This window comes from Branchiostoma lanceolatum, chromosome 2 (assembly GCF_035083965.1).
Source record: "Branchiostoma lanceolatum isolate klBraLanc5 chromosome 2, klBraLanc5.hap2, whole genome shotgun sequence".
In the NCBI taxonomy this organism is placed as follows: domain Eukaryota; kingdom Metazoa; phylum Chordata; class Leptocardii; order Amphioxiformes; family Branchiostomatidae; genus Branchiostoma; species Branchiostoma lanceolatum.
Genome location: NC_089723.1, coordinates 32,159,270 through 32,179,035, shown reverse-complemented (window position 1 = coordinate 32,179,035; position 19,766 = coordinate 32,159,270). Strand labels below are relative to the sequence as shown.

Genomic DNA, 19,766 nt, shown 5'->3' with positions numbered 1-19,766 from the left:
GTAAATATCATTTTATTTTTTTCCTCACGACTGGTATGATAAACTTCAGGAGAGCCTGTGACAATGCTTTCCCTGTTTCCTTGTAAGTGTTGTCATGCCCTAGTTGGTTATCGGGGTCACTGTTTAGCAACGACATCTTGCGAACGAGGGTGGAAGTACAAGCTGGATACATTGTCATCTGATCTCATGTCTGCAAGTCAGCAAGGTCTATACAAGGTTAGTTAAAAAGCTGATAGCTAACGTCATTTGTATCACTTTCTTCACAATCAGAGAAAAGAACTAACTTCCATGTTATTATGAAATAACCATGAAAGAAATTACCATGCGCACTACTAGCACCAACTAGGCACAGCCTCATTACCCTTAAGGGTACCTACTGGCTGAACTTCAAGGTGAATATTCAAGGTGAATATTATCAGTAAAATGTGATGGATTCACTCGGAAAGCTGCAAAGTCACTGGCAAATGTAATAAGTAGCATCAATCTTGTGATGTGAATTATTTCTATACACTGTAGCCTGCTCTATCTGACATAATTCCTTCAGATTGTTACCTTTTCTTAAAAATACAAACAGACAAGTCAGATTCCATAATGTACAAACGTTTATTCCCTACATAAATATTCACAGCTGTCATTGCAAATTTGGCAGTCTGACATTACATATATTTGTCCCAAATTCGCTAAGTCATGTTTTTTTATAGAGCACCACTTTGTACAATATAAACAACACTTGGGTAAATCTTTTTTCTGCACAAACTATAACTTGTTATCAAAGTACATCTATCAAACAAACAAAACTGTCCTGGTATCACAGTGTGTGGAAAATATCTCTGAGAGCTAAGTGTGATTATACAAACTGTGGTCAACATTCATGTTATATTTCTTTCCACACTGTCAAAGCAACCAAACACAAGCAAAACATAAAAACACAAAGTAAAAATAAAAGTTCTTCTAGTACTTCCAATTCTTCAAAAACAATATGTCACCGTTCAATTGCTCCTACTCAAATACTTTTGAGAATGTACCTACCTCAAAGATATACTGATAGTGATACAAAATAACATTGCACACAACTTAACCAATGATATAATTTCATGACAGAAACTTCAATCCAGTATGGAAATTTTCTCATACTTCTCCATCTCTTTACAAAGCATAGAAACATAGATGGAAGAAGGTGGCAATTGAAGAACCTGTATAACATTATGCAACATCTAGTATGATTTGTCTAAATAGATTTATCCAATAAGCTTGGTGAATAGTTTGAGAGTTTCACAACTTTCCCAACTTTTTTTTTCATATATATATTGTATCCTGGAGCATTTCTATATCCAACAGTACAAATGTTACAACATCCATGGCAATCTGACTTTAGGCCATAGAATTGGTGCTGTACATCTAGAATCATACTGCCGAAGCCAAGGTGCACACCAGTGATGCTGATTTCTTTCCAATACGGAGAACTTCTAGGATTGTTGTACACTCTTCTCCTGGCGTCATGTTCCTTGTATTTCAACCACAATTCAATCCCTCTTTATGCTGCTCTTAGCTTACAGTATATGCAGTCATTAAGTTTCCAAAGCATCAGCTTGCCACGGCTATGTTTGAATTGGATTGTTCCGTACCTTAAAACCAAGGTTGGCACAAGTACCCCAAAACTCATCAAGCCTCTCTTTTAGAAGTGAAAATTCAGTCTACAAGTCCATGTCATTTTCTCCAAGTTCCAGAGATATCTCTGCAACATTTTCCTTTGCCTCTTCCCCCTGGGTGGCAGCCATCTTGCACTCCCCACTGCCTTCCTCTTCAAGTACTTCCCCCTCCTCTTCTTCCACCATCCCAGGGGGTTTGTCCATCGCCTGTTTTCCAGCTGTCTCCTCTGGTATATTCTCCATGTCATGTAATATACTGTCCTGTCCTGCACTGGTTGGCTGTGCATCAGCACAGTCTGTGCCATCTTCTTCCATTCTGTCGTTCTCGCTGGCGTGTGCATGTCCACGACGTTTTCTGCTCCTGTTATTCCTTCTCCTCCTCCTCCGTTCTTCTTTTTGCCTCTCCTGAAACTAAATTACAAAATTCATTGTACTGATGCAATCAATACTACAACATACCTGTCAACACCCCAAGTACCAATTCAAATTTAGTCCTGTGCACCAACTACAGGGATCAGGGCTCGAAATAGTGGGTGCATGTGCACCTGTAGATAATTTACTACGCTTGTAAATGACTACCTTTCTGTCTTCATCCGCAAAGATCTTGTCCCTCTGCTCCTTCGTTATAGCAGGTGTTGACTTTAGCAGCTGTATGAAGACTCCGCCAGGGGTGCGACGTCTGGTTCCATCCTGTACAACAGGAAAATGTGTGGTAAGACACAAGCAAAGTCTCACCTGCTGACATTTCAGTGTCTGTCAGACACCTTTCTCAGAGCTTCTTCACACACATTGAAGAACAGCAGTGTCTTCTTCAAATGTGTTAAAGGCTATAGTTCCTAGAAGATGAAAATGTCTCTCCTATAGAAATAGCCACACATGGGAGTAAAAGAAAACTGTACCATAGCAAACACTGGAAGTTATATCTGCAAATCTTTACTAAAAAGTAATCGTGTACATGTACCTTTGTTGTCTGTCACTATTGTGACTATAAACTGTTTTAATAAAATCACTACCAGCCTTGAGTAAGTTGGTATTTCATCTTCCAAAGATAGATATATAAAGATTGAAGCCTCAAATGTTAAATAGGAACAAAGACGATTAGTAGTCGTGGAATGTTACGTTGATAGGCATGCCCCCTGCAGCTTCCACATCCTCCGTCATGCTGAGCAGCTTCAGCGCCTGTGCCGCCCCCAGCACCTTCACTATCCGATGGATCAGGTGCCACTTGGGCTCTGACAGCCTGCAGACACAAACAGCAAGGTTTAGACATCACTTTAAAAAATCAGCTTAAATCTAACTTGTGGCTTCGTGTGGCGCAAGTGTAGAGCGCCCGGCTGTCAAACAATGGGACCCGGGATCTAATCCCAGGTTGTGCCCAGAGACATGTCCGAACTTGCGCCCCGACGTTGTGCACTTAACACGGAAAGGCACTTAACACGGCTTTCCTCACTTCACTCAGGTGTAAATGAGTACCTAGCTCTTCTAGGGTTAGGGACGTCCCTCGGATAGGACGTTAAATGGAGGTCCCGTGTTTGAGGAGAGTCACACCTTGAGCACGTAAAAGAACCCACCACATCTTTCGAAAAAGAGCAGTGGCATGCCCCGGTGTGAGTGGACCAAAAACATTCCGGCCTAAATGGGGTAGGGAATTTCCCGAGCAGCCTTCGCAACCCCTGCTTCTCCTAATGGGTCAGTGAAGTCAATACTTGTCTCGAGCATTGATATTTCTGACCTAGGGTGAAGAAATGCTGCTACAGTAACAATTGAGCCGCCTTTCTTCGTAAATCAATGGCAACATCAGGCTCTTACGAATTGATTAAAAAAAATTTTAAAAACTATGTAAAGAAGCTACATATGATTGTGATTGAAATTGTGAAGCCAGAAGTTCCGGTGATTTTAAATACTTCTATTTAAACATCATTCTACAGTTGTCCATGTCCATGTATGTTGAAAAACATGCAGACAAGTATAGACACCTGTTTCAAAACTACACACTATGATGGCCCTGTACAGGGATACTATAGGCATGACATCTTCACAGCCTGTTCACATACGCAAACCTTCTGATTGATTTATACAAGTTTTCGTCAGTGGCTTGTTATCGCTGTGTTTCAGGGAGAGGAACAGTGAAAAAACACCGGCAAACAAAAGCACTGTTGTAACCAAACAGACAGTAGCTAATCCTGGCACAATCAATGATTGTCACCAACCTGTATATAATCTCATCAGCAACCTTCTCCGGAGGGTCGTCAGCTGTGACCGTGATTGGTCCTCCAGGGAAGGGGGTACCTGGGCGTGGCCCCAGCCTCTCCTTCACACTCCTCTTCCTCTTCGTCCCCTTCTCCTCCTCCTCCTCTTGCTCCCCAGCATCCTCCTCCTTCTCATCCTGATGGTCTTCTTTTTCATCTTCATCTTCACTAGTCATGATGGGGCTGGGAATACACAATAATCCAACATTTAGATGTATTAGTATGGTTCTAGGATTCACAAATATCTTTCAACAAAAAAGATGAGCATTTTACAGAAAAAGCAAAAAAGACACAACCTTACAGATATTTTCAACCATCTTAGGGTCCAAGGATAGGTTAAGTATGGCCTATATTAATGTGAAATCTACTGTGCATTTGTGTATCACTGCGTTTCTCACCTTTTTGAGCCATGATCAGAATCACTAAGGGCAGAAAGAATAACCAAAAGTTACAACAGAATTTGCAAAGACAGTTGAAAGGAAGAGATGACGAAACAACCCCAAACCAAATCAGAAGACAACAAACAAAAGCCTCAGGAGTAAGGGTAACAGTTATGGCACAACAGTAGCAACACAGGAAAAAATGATCAACAGACAGATATGATAATGTAATGGAATGTGTGCACAAGAGACCATTACCAGCAGTTTTCGCCTTCTATGTATTTCACTGTGTCCTTGGTGTGATGCACAGGGTGATAACTGATTAGAACAGGAGTTACCTGACATGTTCTGTGAACTCCTTGTAGTCATAGCTCTCTGGGCCTCTCTCCTTGCTGATGCCTCCTGTCAGTCCTGTGTACACTAACTCATCTGCCACAGACTCACTGAACTGTTCCTGAACACAGGAAACAGACAAAAACATTCAGGATATTCATGATCATCGGGATTAGAAAAAAAGGTACACCTACAATTCTATATAATTTGTCTTTTCCTCTTTCATATCTTTGTTGCCAGCAGTTGGGGAAAAAATTAGAACCTTGAAAGCAATTAATATTTTTTTCATGAAACTTGAACTTGAACGGGGACATCTCGCGATGTCAACAAGGGGAACAATATAATGGGTTCTTCTTCTCCACTCCATTAACTTCAATTAGTCTATCAGTTAAACTCCTATCAAGAGGAAAACATGCAACAAAAATCGACCTTGACCTTTGTTTTCCCAACACCTACCCAGTGGCCACATACCAAATATCATTAAAATCCATCCAGACGTTCTTGAGTTATACTGACTACAAAAATCCGGAAACACAGACACACACACAGACACTTCAAAAACTGAATCTCAATTTTTTGCATGTACATGTATGAACATACCTGTACTACTGAGGCCCAGATGTTGTTGATTTTGCGCTTAGGTGGAGACTTGATGACAGGTGTATGGTGAAAGGCATATGCAGCGCCCCCTGGCTGGTTCTCCACACAGCGCATCCTCTTCCTCCTCCACAGAGTCTCATCTTCATCATCACTGAGAACAGAACAGAGAATAAATCTTGGTCTTCTAACTAAACTAAACAGGGGATCGGAAAGACATAAATGATACAATCAGCACATTAACTTAAGTTGATTGTGATCAAAACCCATACAGGTCTACATTCAAGTTGCTGCATTTGACATGGCCCTTGGTTCCTTGCTACATGTACTGTGTTCATAAGTATTTCATAAAGTCTGATTCTGTTTTCCTATCATTGTCGAAAAATCTCTGCACACCTAATAGTAATATAACGATAAGTGATGTTTGAGATAGGAAGATGAAAAGAACGGAGGGAATGAATGCCAGTGAAGTGCTTAGCTCCGCATTCTGTGGTAGAGCTTGCCATGCAAAAATAGGCCTCATGAGCCATGAGAGGCACTGCCAAGCCAGCACTACACAGAGTAGCTGACTAAAGCTGAGTGACTGTCCGAAACTGTCAACCGTCTTCCGAGACGCAAAGAGCCGAAGAGATGTTTGAGAGTTACCTGTAGCTGTCATGGCTGTCCTCATCACTGCTGTAGCTGGTGGTACTTCTGGACTCACGGTAAGCCATGGTCATCCCTGGACAGGCAATAGTACAAACAGTACGTAGTGAAAACAGCAGCTGTTCATACAAATAGGCAACCATAGTTGTTAGTATTAATGGATAAAAACTCAAAAGTTCTTAATGTGGGTGCACATTCTAATCAGATGGGCACATCATCCTCAGAAGGTGGCCACTGCCTTATAACTATGGTGATTTCATACAACTATCTTCACAAGATATAGGACAAATCATGTCTTAAGTTCATGGTTGAAACAAGTGAAGCAATTCCATGAAAGACAGGGGATATATTCACGGTATGAAGAGTTTTTGCGGCAGTAGCTTACTGTAAGTTCAAGTCCAAAAGAAACCTAAACGTCTGGAAACAAGTCCGGACTTGCAAAAAAGCAAGTTTGGACTTGTTTCCAGACGTTTAGGTTTCTTTTGGCCCAGTATCTATTGCTTATATTCTCCATTTTGCTCTTAACCATTTTACTTGGGCTTGCAAGTCTGGACCTGAACCTGAACCTTTGGACTTGAATCTGGACCTATAAGCCTGAACATGACTTTAGGTACACAGCACTATCTATAGAGCCTCCAGCTAATGACTGCACACCTTTGCTGTAGGTTGGTTGGCCAGTCCCTCGTGCTCCCCCCATCAGGTTGCTGCCCCCTGACCTGTGCCCTGTGAAGTGCACGGCTGGTATTGTGTTGTTGTTGTTCAGAACAGCGATTCCTCCAACAGCTCCCAATAGATCCAGTGGAGGTGGGATGACAGCTTTGGCAGCTTCCTTTAAATCCTCCTGAAAATGAAAGCACATATAACACACTCTTCAGGTTTCTTCCCTACATGTTTGACCTTGAAAAACTAATCTAAAACCATAGATAAGTTTTCTCAAAGAAGCTCCGTGTCAAGCCGACTTCTTGCCCCTTCCAAATATTTGCTCCACACTGCAGTATACCTGAGGGGAGAGAAGTGCGTCACATGCACTTGTGTACCTAAACCCTGGACCTGTTACCTGTACCTGTACCTGTGCCAGATATATCAAATTGACCAGACTTGTTCAGGTACAGGTTCAGGTCCAGACCTGTACCTAAACCACTGTATATGTATCTGTTCCGTACCTGTACTAGTACAGATACAGCGGTTTAGGTACAGGTCTAGACCTGAACCTGAATTTTTGTTTAGGCACATAGCCCTACTCGTGAGGTGTGGTGATTTTCAAGCAGAAGTCTAAGTGGATTTTGAGAGGAGAGGTGGTGCTCTGTAGGCTAACCCTAATCCAAACCCGAATCTTACCCTAATCCTATCTCCACATACACTGACACACTACCAGTGACTACCTGATGGAGAAAAAAATCTGACAGACACTGACCATCTGAAAACATGATCTTTCATCCCAACATCTGCTTGAGGTGGCAGAACTGGAGAAGAAGATACAAGGGATGGCGGTCGACCAACAAGCCTCCAGTCCGGTGCCAGGGGCACAAGGAGGTTCCGACGCCCTGATTCCCAACCTCACCGGGACAGGCTCCCCCCTCCACCTCGGACAATCCGACATCACCTTGGAACAACTCCGAAGCAGCAGCCCGCTCGTGGCCACAGTCAACGCCAAGTACAACGCAGCTCTCGGCACGGGGAAGAAGCCAGGAAGAGGTAAGACGCTGTCGCCAGAATTTTTCGTCCATAGCTTTGAGACAGCCGAACCCAAAAAATATGACGACCTCTCCGCCGTGGAATTCCTGGTGGGAATGATGGGGGTCTTACAACATAAAGACATGCCAACATCGGAGTTGAAGGGCAGGCTCGCTCTGTTACAGTTCACCTGCCAGAAGATGGCTCGCTACAAATGGTCTGTAGTGCGGTCGTTCCACGCCGCGGCCACACAGAGTGCCCTCAGCATTCCGGGACAGTGGACTTCCAGGAAATGCAGGAAATCAAAGAGTACTACTTCAACGGAGACGGTGACAATATGATCACGACACCGACCGCTGGGATCGCCTCCACGGTGGAGAAGACAAAAGGAAAACGCCCACGTCCTTGCTTCAAGTACGCGCGGGACGAGTGTACTTCCTCAACCTGTCGTTTTGAACACTGCTGTTCCTACTGCCTGGATAAGACGGGAATGAAGTTCCACCATCCGGACACCGCCTGCCGTCGCAAACGGGACCAGAAAAAGAAACGAAATGACGACGAGAAGACTACTACAACGGACTGACTATCTCCCAGGCGCCGTCGCGTAAGTCGTTCTGGTTTGTGTTCAGAGTCAGGATTACCTACATATGTCAAGTGTCAGACTTCAGGTGTCTCCCATGTGTATGATATGTCAGAAACCCATCCCAATGACGTGTCGAGTGTAGCTTCACAAGAGTCGGATCTTATAGACCACATGTGTTATTCTAGTTCCCATGTAAATGATGTGTTAGGCAGCCCTGTTTGTGTGGTCGTTCACGATGTTCTGTATTACATTGTCTGTATTCTTTGGCCAGAGAAAAGTTCTAACATATTTACTAAGGAACAATGACATGGATCATAAGCGTCTCAACGTTGCGCATACGCACATGATTCAACACATATCTTTCGTTTCTGGTGGTTGAAGCAGGGCTGTCTCCAGGACCCGTCCTTTCGTCCAAGGACGGAAATTTGCTTGTTGGGACGGACAAAAATTCAAGGCTGTCCGTCCATGAAATATCAATTTCATGACCTAAAACTGATGAAAATGTATTTTTGTAAGCTTAGAATGACAGATTCAACATTCAAAACATGGGCTCCCAAACATTTATGAGTGGGACTGATGGGCGGTTCTTTCTGTTTAAAGGATAACCAAAGTTCTTCAAATATCGTCTCTTTGTATTGCGTAAGTAACGTTGACGTTGTTCCACTTTGGAAGATTCCTTGTCAAAACAAACTTACAGCCCACACCGGTCTCCAAGTCACCACAAATCACAGAAACGTCAAAATATCGTGGGGAGGGGGGACTCACTCAAAGCGACGACACGTCTCAACAAAGAAAGATTGCCCAATCATGCTCAACCAAAACGTTCTCTACATCACCGACTACTGGATGGTGCATGACGTACCTCTTGTACTGCTGGCACTTCTGTGTCAGACTCGGAATCCGCCAGTTCCCCTTCTTCAAAATCCATGTCAGGCACATTACCCGCCATTTTACAACTGGAACGGTCCAATTTCAGGAAACGGGAGCCATGAAATAAAAGAGTTTGATAAATCCTATGTATTTAACTTTTCTCGTCACTAAAAGCTAACTAGTTATCACTTACATTTTATAAACGAAGCATATAATGTTGATTGTTTTTAATCTGAAGATACTTTGCTTTTAATATAAATAATATGTTATGTGAATTTATTCAAACCCTAGTTATATAGAATGGTTACATCCACTAACCCGGAAGTGATCATAGTTAGGGAAACGTTTGATCGTCGTTGTTTGACACTGAACAAGAACTTTTCTTTCTCATACGCGCTTGTGAACCTGTAAAATTGGTCCACTAGTCCTGCAAAACAACCATTAGTACCATGTAGCCCAGTGTGTATAATAAGAAGGAGGAGAAGAATTTGTATTTCCGCGTGAAACTTTCCTTTGTCTGACTAATCTCGGTGAGCAGTTTGTCGTCTGACACAGCTATGCAGCAGCGGGAGGAGAAGCAGCTGGAGGCGGGGCTTGACGCCCTGATCGTCCGTGTGAAGGACCTGAGGGACTCGATCCACGCCTTCCTGATGAAGTTAGAGCACGAGCACCAGACCCTGCAGTGGACATCCGTTCTGGACAGCTTCGCCCTGCTGTCAGGACAGCTCAGTACTCTCCAGGTAAACTTGACCTTGAACCGGAAGGCTTTTGTCTGTGTTTTTCTTGGCTTTTACTTTAACTTTCCAAACAGTTTCCATTGAATTAAAGCAGAAGAAGCAAAGTGCAGATAATCCATATTCTAAGTAACTAAATGAGAGAGGGTGACAGCAAAAAGCAATTAAACTCAACTGATATGCTTGCCAGTCTTATTTGAATTCTCGATTTGCTATATTTGCTGTTTGCTGCTAACATGAATATCATCATTTTGATGGACCCATATGATGGACCGCGCCAAGCTCTTTGGTTACAGCTGTACATATACTTGATATGATTTGACGATGCTTAATTATCTTCCGGTGTTTTTATACATTATACATGATGCATTAGAGAAGCAGTAAGCTGGTCAAAAACTCAAAGCACCACCACTCAGACCATGACGCCACATATTATTCACCCACAGAAGCTGGTTATGAAGGAGAAGATGCCGTCGCTACAAAATCTGATCTTCCTGCCCCTGGTGCTGTCTCCAGACAGCGACCCACAACTGGAGACCACCACAGAGGGGCGTGTGCCTGTCTTCAGCCATGAAGTGGTATTTATCATGGACACTCATCTCATCTTACTATTTGACCTTTGGGGCACCACAGAAGATCGGACAACTAGTTTCCCCCACCCCTCTCAGTTTTCTGTATTTCTTCTTATGTTTCACCAAGGAGGTTAAATATTTAACCTCCTTGGTTTCACGTAATGTCATACCAGTCTATTCTCTGGTATTATCCTCCCCTCTTTTCTGTTGCCTACTAGTATCCCTCTAAGTCTTTCCTCCTCCCTGGATGGTTCCTTGCATGATAGTTTTGGCTAGTCAAAACAGATGTTCATTATTGTTCATGGAGGGACCAGTTATATCCAATGTTGTTTTATGTCATTTTTATGTCATAGGAGTTCCTCTTTATCATTTCTTCTTTATTTTTACACATCGCCCTATCATTCATTCATTCATTAATTCATTCAAATCTTTTCATATGTGCTTTTTTAAATGCACATAAACTAAACTTTGACCCACGTTCACCTCAACCCCCCTCCAGGTGCCGGACTACCTGCGTACCAAGTTTGAGCCTGAGGTTGAGAACAGGGAGAAGACCCTGACCACCCAGTCTGAGCGACTCACTCCGGAGGCAGCTCAGAAACAGATCCAACAGCTCAACAACCTGTGTGACAAACTGCTGAACAAGCTGAACGCAGCGAGTGAAGACTGGGACTCGGAGGTGTCTGCTTCCCAAGGGAGCACCCCAGCATCCTCCCTAGCAGACACTAGTGCTCTTATTGCAGCAGTGAGCTTTGGGAAGGGGTTGAAACCCAGCCGGACGCCCAGTCAGAGTGGTCCTGATACCCCCCAGTCGCAGCCCTCCCCCCAGGCCTCCCAGGCTGGCCCTGCCCCGGGGAAGGCCCCTAGCACCATCAAAACTAACATCAGGTCAGGGTCCAGCTCACACCCCTACCAGAGATGAGACGTGGAGGGGTCGTGTTTGATGATGTTTCCAGGACGTCGTTGGGACAAACAAGCAATTGAAGTGTTTTGTAATGTACCTTAATCTTTTGCATGTTGTACCTTCCTCATTGTTGATCACTTATATTTGTATCCATGAGCATTCAGTAATGTACTGTTGTTAAGTTTCATATTTGGGAATCTTTTCCACAGTGTATAAACTCTTCCTTTCAGGAATGATAGTGGGTCTTCACTTGATATAATGATATGTAATCTTTGTGAAGTATGAAGTAAGAATCAGTTTCCAAAACTGATGACAGTCACAAATACCTGGCTGGTACAATCTGTCACACTATTCTTTTTGAGTCCAACATTTTCTTTCTGTCATTTTCCCCTTCTGTCTAGTCTCACTTGTAAGTGTGACTTCTTGCTACTGTATTATGAAATGTAAGTCAATTAGTCATATTCATCAGCTACACATATCCAGCTTTTCTTTTCTGCAAAGTCAGCCACATCATTATCTTCATTCTCCATTTCTTCAGAAATTCTTCCATTCTAATCTTCCAAGTTATAAAGATGAGCAAGGATACAACAGACACATAGTTAGCTTTGTCTTTATTGAACAACAGCAGATCAGCTTTGATATGTGTTCCACGCCTTTTTAACAAAAGTGCCTCTTTACCAGCCAACACAACTTTTGTTTTAAAGCTCAATCCTCTTTATGATTGTTATTATAGCTACCTTGGTGCATAACAGTGTCACAGCATTTGTATTTGTGCTCAAATAATGGTTCAGTCAATATTGATCCAAACGTGTGCGTCCTAAAGTTGTCAGATTACAGTTTCTCAGCTGCAGCTTGCTTTGGCCACGGCTTGTCCAACCGACAGCAAGATAAAAATTCTGAGATGCAGCAAACGTGAGGGAATTTTTGTAGCAGATATTTTGACCAGTTCAAACTGGTTTATGGTATGTCACTTCCTAATATAGCCGTGGCGACTGTTACACGGCTTTCTTTTACTTGCTGTCTTATATATAGTTATACCGGCAATATACAAGACAGCAAGTTATAGAAAGCCGTGTAACAGTCGCCATGGCTATTCCTAATGAGGCCTATCTGTGGACAGAGTTTCGTTTGCTGTTCTTGAATAGAAGACATTTAGATGATGTATTGGAGTGGGCTCTCAAGATTTTTTGTTCAAGTGTAACCGTTACGGAGATTTGGTTGTCCCAGTGATACGAACCTTTCACATTTGAGTCCTTTGGACATCAGAACCTATTTCCATATTCCGTTTCTTATTACTTCCAAAGACGACGCCGTCCGTTTATAGATAGTAGTATTACTCACTGTACAGTGAAATTGACGTCATTGAGACATACATGTAGCAACTGACGTCACCGGCTGGTCGTCCGATGTTTTCAAACACTGGTTCCTCCCTAGACTTCCATTTTTACCCACACCCATTTGGACGACCTAATTTTCAAGATTTCAGACGGGTCTGGCGAATGTCTCGATGTGATAAGAGTCTCATCACTACCGCAGAGATGAGACGCCTCTATCCAAGGCTAGGACATGAAGTATCCAGCATGAACGTTCTCGCCACTACGACTCCGGTACACCGGCAGCGCACGCACGCGCACTGTTCACCACATCTTGAACTTCTCCACCACCGTGACTCCGTTCTTCTTCATCTCTTTAACTGCTGCCTCTACCGGCGACTGGAGGCCTACTGCAGGATCTACGCATGCGTCGCACAGAGGACCCTCATAATCCATCTCGTAACTCTCCAGACAGTCCGGACACCGCTTCTTGTGATTGGTCGCACGTGCCCCGCACATGCTCAGATCGACAACAACTTGTAGTCCCTTGGCCCGGAAAGCGCGGGCGATAGCCACAGACGATGTTTTCACGCAGGACGTGGTTGTATTCCCACCCATAACTATTATTCGACTCCCATTTCTGATTCGCTCTTCCATCCACTTGACGAACCCCACCGCGTGAAGGACGGAGTTGCCTGGCTTTGATAAGCATTCGATTCCACGCTCCTGTGTGATACTGAAAGGCAAGAAAAAAAGGCAATCGTCACTCAACCATAAGTGAGATCTTGGAACATGACCCCATCGTTGACCTGCTTATGTCAAACACCGTGAGTGGTGCGCATATCATGAAGTCAACGTCTTACACGAAATTAGCCGCATTAACGAAACTAGTATAGTACAAGAAGTTGTAACATCCATTAGCATTGATCCGACAGATTACATTAATCCGCCACTTTGACAAACAGTGGGTTTGAGAAATCTCTAGTACAGCACCTCCCAGGTATGCACAGTTTAGACATACAGGAGTGTATCATACTGAGGAACGTTGGGTTGGAGATCTGTTGGGACATATCTTTTCAGGGTGGCGGAATTATGTACCCTGGTGGAATTATGTTAGTAGATATCGATGTTACTTCAGACACAGGAGTTGCACAAGTTAGCTGAGGGGTTAATGTTATCAACCAGGTAAACAAAACGATTATGGTTCACCTTTTAATTCTCTCGTCCAGCTCTCCGTCTGGTCCGGGGAAGGGCGTGCGCGTGACGAGCGTGGGAATGTGAGGCGTGAGGCGCAGCACGTCCACACACCTGTCGTACGCCTCCCGGATCTGACGCACCTCGTCCAGCCCGAACCGGTCCGCCCACGTCCCCTCAGAGAAACACTTCTGCACGTCAATCAGCATCAGGGACTTGGAAGTCATATTGAATGTTCTGTGGGTGGGAGAACAACGGGAAGAACATTATGTTTCTGCATCACACAAATCGCTCTTACACTCTCGATGCTTACACACGCATCACACCGAAGAAACACGCAGACTCATGTGAAAGGGGTACGCTTGTGTCTTGACACTGCCCCGCAACTGCACGTCAATCAGCATCAGGGACTTGGAAGTCATCTTGAATGTTCTGTACGTGGGAGAACAACGGGAAGAACATTATGGTTTCGTTTACAGTCCCCTCAGAGAAACACGTCAATCAGGGATATGGAAGTCATCTTGACTGTTCTGTGGGAGAAAACCGGGAAGAACATTATGGTTCAGTTTAGAGTACTTAAGACTGGTTCTAGACAGAACATGCTGGACTTCTCCAACTGCCTCATGCATGCGTCGCACGACGTGGGGGCCTCTAATGTTAAGTCTGATTATTAAGTAACTTACAGTTCACAGTGGACCCACTTGATGGGTGACAGGAGTGATCCTCATGCCAAAAAGTCAAATAATTTGTGACGTAGCATACCACGCAGGTCGCCGAGCGGTTCTGAATGGTCAGGATTACAGTTACCTATAGATCAATACCCTAGATGTAGAAGAGGATAATCTTCTGACATGCGCACGCTGAGTCGCGTTAATCACGAGCTAGAGATCTGAAGTTTTATTATTAGGACAGACTCGTGGGATACGGACTGTCACGGAATTTTCAGGACAGAGTCGGATTGTTAATCTCCAAGCAGATCTCCACGGTAACAAAATCGTATCAGCCAGCCAGAGAAGCTCCAGTCAGCCAGAGAAGCTCCAGCCAGCCACCGTGGGGCTTTTCTGGCTGACTGGAGCTTCTCTGGCTGGCTGATACGATTTTGCCACCGTGGAGATCTGCTTGGAGATTATCGGATTGTGTCGATCGGAAAAAGTGAAAATAATCTAATCTAGTCGTCTAGTTCCATCATAAATCATCAGTGAACCGCCAAAGTACATGTACACAGAGGACAAACTATAGTTGCATTATCGTTTAACTAAGAAAACAATGTCCATAACATTAAAAGGCGAGGGAGGCGCAACTAACGACCCTCCGTCCGCCCACCATATCGGACGCTCGTGTGCCAAAAAAGGCTGCATACTGCGTCAGGTATGAGAGGACTACTCTCCAGGCAGATGTTCGGCTCCGGCTGGTTGTTGACGTGTTTTAGGCGTTTTTGTCGAGATTTCTGTTTTGTCAGCTTGTCGTTTTGTCCGCCAGTTTGGCGTATACAAATCTTGGCAGCAGGAGCCTACCCTCTGCGTGAAGAGTACTGTCAAGGTGAAAGGAAAGAAATTAAACAGGATTTTTTTTTTAATCACAAGAAAGTCGAGGGGATAACGTCAACAGAACGAGAACAGCATTTATATGCAGAAATTATTCTACCACACAATTTACCAACGTTCTCGCGCTGGACACGATGTTCTCTTGTCCTCTCAACACCAGACTAACGTACACTTGAAAATGACTTCAGCTATAGCTAGCGGTGATAGCAGCACAAGCGACGTTTATGCGTATTCTGTACATTTTGGCCGCGCATGTGACACTGCCACTAGCTCTGTACGTGCGACGTTTGTTCAATTATCACGTAGACAATGTGAGTAGCCAACATTCCGACTTTGCCTGTGTAAGCAACGCTACATGCACATGTCTTAGTAACATGTACATGTTATACTCATGCGTACTTGTAATTTTTTAAACATAACGAGCAAAATATAACCATATACGAGTGCACAATCACATAACGCCGCGATTTCAAGGTCATTTGATATGCGCGCTACTGAAAACATTATTGACCATTAATAACCGCACCAAAGTCACCATTCTTCCAAGGCTCGAGTCGAACAAATAGTCCATACATATACTTTTGTACCGTCCATACATATTACCGATTTAGAGGAGATTCCACTTCCGGCATTAATGGTGTGTCCACGTCGTCAAGATCCGGATCTTCTATCTGTGAAGCTCTGCGCGTGAGGGTGATATTGCCCATCGCACTTCACGTTACCCTGACGCTACATCACATGCTATCAGACGTACTCATGATCATCAATGTAACTTTCAAACGGGCAAGTCGTCAGAGGACGACGGTTGTTCCCTATTCGGTTTGACATTGACAAATGACATTATCATGTATCCCGATATGACTCCTCTTAGATGTGATTTACGGCGACTGGAACTGATCAATTACGTCGGCCCCGCGGCTTGGGGAAGTGGTTTGTGCATGCTGTACTGTATTCATCCAATGGCTCTCCTTTAACCTCTCTGAAAGGACACCATAGTTACGAAGTACCTTCGCTAACAAGGTTATATTTTCGGTAGCGTTTGTATGTATGTGTGTGTGTGTGTGTGTGTGTGTGTGTGTGTGTGCGTGTGCGTGTGCGTGTGCGTGTGCGTGTGTGTGTGTGTGTGTGTGTGTGTGTCCGGATATCACGACGGATGTTTGGATATGAATGAACAGCATAACTCGAGAAGGCCTGGATGGATTGCATTGATATTTGGCATGTGGGTTGGTCTTGATGGTACCTGGAAATGACTAGATTGAGGACCCTCTAGCGGCATTGTTGACTGGGAAAAATGTGGAAATGCCAAAGAATGTGTTCTTGGTGAGCCGCCATCATTTCCGAAAGAGGTGGCGCATTCTATAGATGTTTCTCAATGTTGTATGTGATAAGTTTAAAGGCAATGCTGAGGACTGGAACCGTTTTAAGGCGCTGGTCCATGATGAGGTCAACTTCACACGGCGGAGTCCAGTCCACACAGGCCTGTAAACATGCTGACACATCTGTGCGGCATGTCTCCGCGTCATGTACGCCCTTCCCTTCCCACTCCAGGAGAGGGTTGCCGTACAGAGATCCGAGGGCTCGGAAGCGCCAAAAGCTGCATGATGGATATAAAACCACGTGCACCGACTCTGTGCCAGTAGGCCCGACGGCACCATCACTCAAGTTAACGTCCAATATAGCAATGTGATGAAATCGAGCTGGTCTCTTTCAGCAAATCAAGGACATTATATGTCCTTGAGAAAATCTAAGAAAAACAGTTTGGAACCGCAAGGACATCAGTAGATGCCTGAAAGTGCGCCTCTTCCGGGCACTTATACTCCCCATAGCCACATATGCTTGTGAAACTTGGACCTTCTCCTATTAGCCTTCGAAATGAGATGCCTACGGGCAATTCTCTGCATCACGCTCCGTGATCGCATACCAAATCTTGAAATCAGAGCCAAACTCGGGGCAAAAAAGACCATTGTGGAAATGGTACAGACGAGAAGGCTGAGGTGGTTTGGTCACGTCATAAGACGACCCCCACAAACACTAGTGTACAAAGCCTACAGCCAGGAGTTCGCCACCCCCAGACCCCGGGGAAGACCACCGAAGAGATGGAAAGACCAAATTGTGAAGGACACGGGCTTAAACAGTCGGGAAGCAGAGGCTAGGGCAAGGGACAGGACTACATGGAGGATCCTCCTGGAAAGCAAGGGGCCAGGTTCTGGCCTGAGCACGTAGGCAGGTGGGCAGAAAATCTAGTGTGTCGCGAAATTTCACGAATAGATCCCACCCCAAAAATGTTTGTAACTTTAGGGCGAGTGGAGACAGACCTTCTTGCAAAGCCCATATGACGTATCACCGTTAAAAAACAAACTTTGACTATTCAACATGCAGTAAACGAACTATAGAATGCCGACCCATTTTGAGTGAATGCACATCGGTGTAGCAGTAGTTGAAAGTATGTTGGCAGAATAGGGATCCGCATATTTTGGGCTCCACATAGGGATTCGCTTGTCTGTGAAATACAGGCACTTTATTTTCAACCTAGTTTTATTATCATAGGACTGGGCATGCGTTGTACTAAATTTCCTATTCATATCTTGCGCATGCTATGGACTGTTTCACATAACCGTATCTCACAGGAAATTATCACTGATACCCCTGACTGTCAGATCATTGCCAGGTTTAGTGGTGGAATTCGTTAATTGGAAACGCAACGATACTGAATGACATCAAACATACGACATCGTAGCTTCTTGGCGTTAGTCGGCTGTCTTACATCTATATCAAACTTTTTGCTTTTCACCAGATTTCTTACACATCTACGATTTGAATTTATCAAAAGTTATAACTCACAATAAGATACAATTTTCAGAAGCCGTCTGCTGTACAATTCGTATCTGTGGCCAAGTAACATTTCAAGGGAATGAACATTAGAATGATTAGAAAAGTGACACAAGACAACTTTAAACTAAAGTGGAATTTACGAGAATAGGACATGTGTGAACTAGCCGCCGATTATGCGCCACGTTACTATTTTCAATGTTACACAATCATATACTAGTACATGTAGCGTGTTGAACTGAAGCTTATGTACACGTCATCGTTAAGCGGTTGAGCTGTTAGGTGGGAGGGGCGAGGGGTGATATCACAGCCTAAATGAAACACGTCTCAGAGAACGCACATGTAGAAAATAAACTGGATACGCATCGTGATCGCCTTCCGTAAACAACGGAACCTTTGGCATGGACCTGATTAGAATAAATAACAGTACGTTTCTTTCTACGCATCAAAGTTCGTGTGTACAATCTAAACCATTTCCGCGTTAACGATATGATTTCCTAACTCGCCAATTTTAGATTGCAAACGATGCTGATAGCCATAAACTTTATTTGTAGTCCACGGTATCAAAAATAACGTTAAATGATTTATCCAGGGCACTAGCACTCAATTAAATCGCGTGACCCAAACACTCACTAAACTGACATTTGAGTGACTTTAATACTGACGTGATCAAAACTCGATTGATGATGATGAAACCTTAAGACTATCCTATACCGCACGCGAGTGGATGGTACAGAGTCAATCATGGTTACTGTAATTTTTGGACAGGGGTCTAGAGAAAGAACTGACCTGGTACTGTCACCCCCGTCCAGCTACTTTTTGTAGCAAAGCTTGAATAAACAAGTAGATAAATAAATAAATAAACAAATTGTATTTTTGGCTCTAACGTTTTCCTTCTTCTTTTGTTTGAAGTGGTAACCTGCTAAGACTATGATATCATTCTTGTTAGTTATGGAGGAAATGAGATATCCTTCACTATTTTATTAACCAATAATTTGCTTTAAAATATGTATGCTTTCTCCTGGTCGTCTGAAAATGTTGCTGGAATCGGTTGGTTTTTGTGGCAATGTGACCTCGACCTTGGAGTCAAAAGTAACAAGTCTAGGAGATAAGCCCATCATAAATAGAGACCTGAAGGTTGCTAATGCCGTAAGTGATATCATAATGCCCAGAAATAACAGTGTCGGGGCACGTAGTGCGCCCTATGGCAATTCGGCATAGGAGACATTCATGCCGCAGCCTACCCTCCTCCCATTTTAATTCAATGTCTTACACAACGACAACACATATTTACGGGAATGAAACTTTACCTTTTCACGAGTTTCCTCGCCGTGTCCCTGTGACTGTAAATGGGTTAAACGGCCTCTGACGTCTGGCTGTAGTTTCCAAGCAGGGATGAGAGAATGTTAATGCTAAGTTTGATATACCAGCTCGGCCTGCATCATGCGGAGACCAGCTCCGATGACTAAGGGGCGCGGGAGCGTCCGGAACTACGTACTGCTAACGCTGAACGTCCGTTTATTGTTTTCCCGTGCCGTTATCAGACCCTTGCGTTATACAGGGCGCATGACAAACACATGGCTGGTATATACTTTGTCTGAGTTAGTCTCACGAATAACGGCTTTTATCTGCTTTTGGTCCGTTTCTAGTCTCAACTGAGTCTCAAGGTTTCAAACCAAGGAGGTTAAAATACCTC

At 43.9% G+C, this 19,766-nt stretch overlaps 3 protein-coding genes across 7 annotated transcripts; 1 reads left to right on the top strand and 2 right to left on the bottom strand.

Annotated features, from left to right (window-relative positions):
- Positions 1 to 584: 584 nt before the first annotated feature.
- Positions 585 to 9,095, bottom strand: LOC136428680 (phosphorylated adapter RNA export protein-like). 2 transcript variants are annotated; one of them, XM_066418382.1, is made up of 10 exons: positions 8,973 to 9,095; positions 6,508 to 6,694; positions 5,854 to 5,929; positions 5,212 to 5,362; positions 4,617 to 4,732; positions 4,297 to 4,320; positions 3,860 to 4,081; positions 2,769 to 2,889; positions 2,229 to 2,339; positions 585 to 2,060 (listed from the first exon to the last, which is right to left on the bottom strand). In XM_066418382.1, exons 1-10 carry the CDS (start codon positions 9,057 to 9,059, stop codon positions 1,695 to 1,697), a joined length of 1,461 nt encoding a protein of 486 aa, XP_066274479.1. In that variant the 5' UTR covers positions 9,060 to 9,095; the 3' UTR covers positions 585 to 1,694. The 2 variants fall into 2 exon arrangements, with proteins under 2 accessions (XP_066274479.1, XP_066274480.1); XM_066418383.1 differs by lacking the exon at positions 4,297 to 4,320.
- A 196-nt stretch (positions 9,096 to 9,291) lies between these two features.
- LOC136428677 (mediator of RNA polymerase II transcription subunit 8-like) lies at positions 9,292 to 12,352 on the top strand. Its single transcript, XM_066418377.1, has 3 exons — positions 9,292 to 9,720; positions 10,161 to 10,292; positions 10,786 to 12,352. Exons 1-3 carry the CDS (start codon positions 9,538 to 9,540, stop codon positions 11,206 to 11,208), a joined length of 738 nt encoding a protein of 245 aa, XP_066274474.1. The 5' UTR covers positions 9,292 to 9,537; the 3' UTR covers positions 11,209 to 12,352.
- LOC136428678 (uncharacterized) lies at positions 11,785 to 19,566 on the bottom strand. 4 transcript variants are annotated; one of them, XM_066418379.1, is made up of 3 exons: positions 19,381 to 19,566; positions 13,713 to 13,934; positions 11,785 to 13,239 (listed from the first exon to the last, which is right to left on the bottom strand). In XM_066418379.1, exons 2-3 carry the CDS (start codon positions 13,922 to 13,924, stop codon positions 12,828 to 12,830), a joined length of 624 nt encoding a protein of 207 aa, XP_066274476.1. In that variant the 5' UTR covers positions 13,925 to 13,934; positions 19,381 to 19,566; the 3' UTR covers positions 11,785 to 12,827. The 4 variants fall into 4 exon arrangements, with proteins under 4 accessions (XP_066274476.1, XP_066274475.1, XP_066274477.1 ...); XM_066418378.1 differs by lacking the exon at positions 19,381 to 19,566 and adding an exon at positions 15,845 to 16,063; XM_066418380.1 differs by lacking the exon at positions 19,381 to 19,566 and adding an exon at positions 15,354 to 15,417.
- Between the last annotated feature and the right edge of the window lie 200 nt (positions 19,567 to 19,766).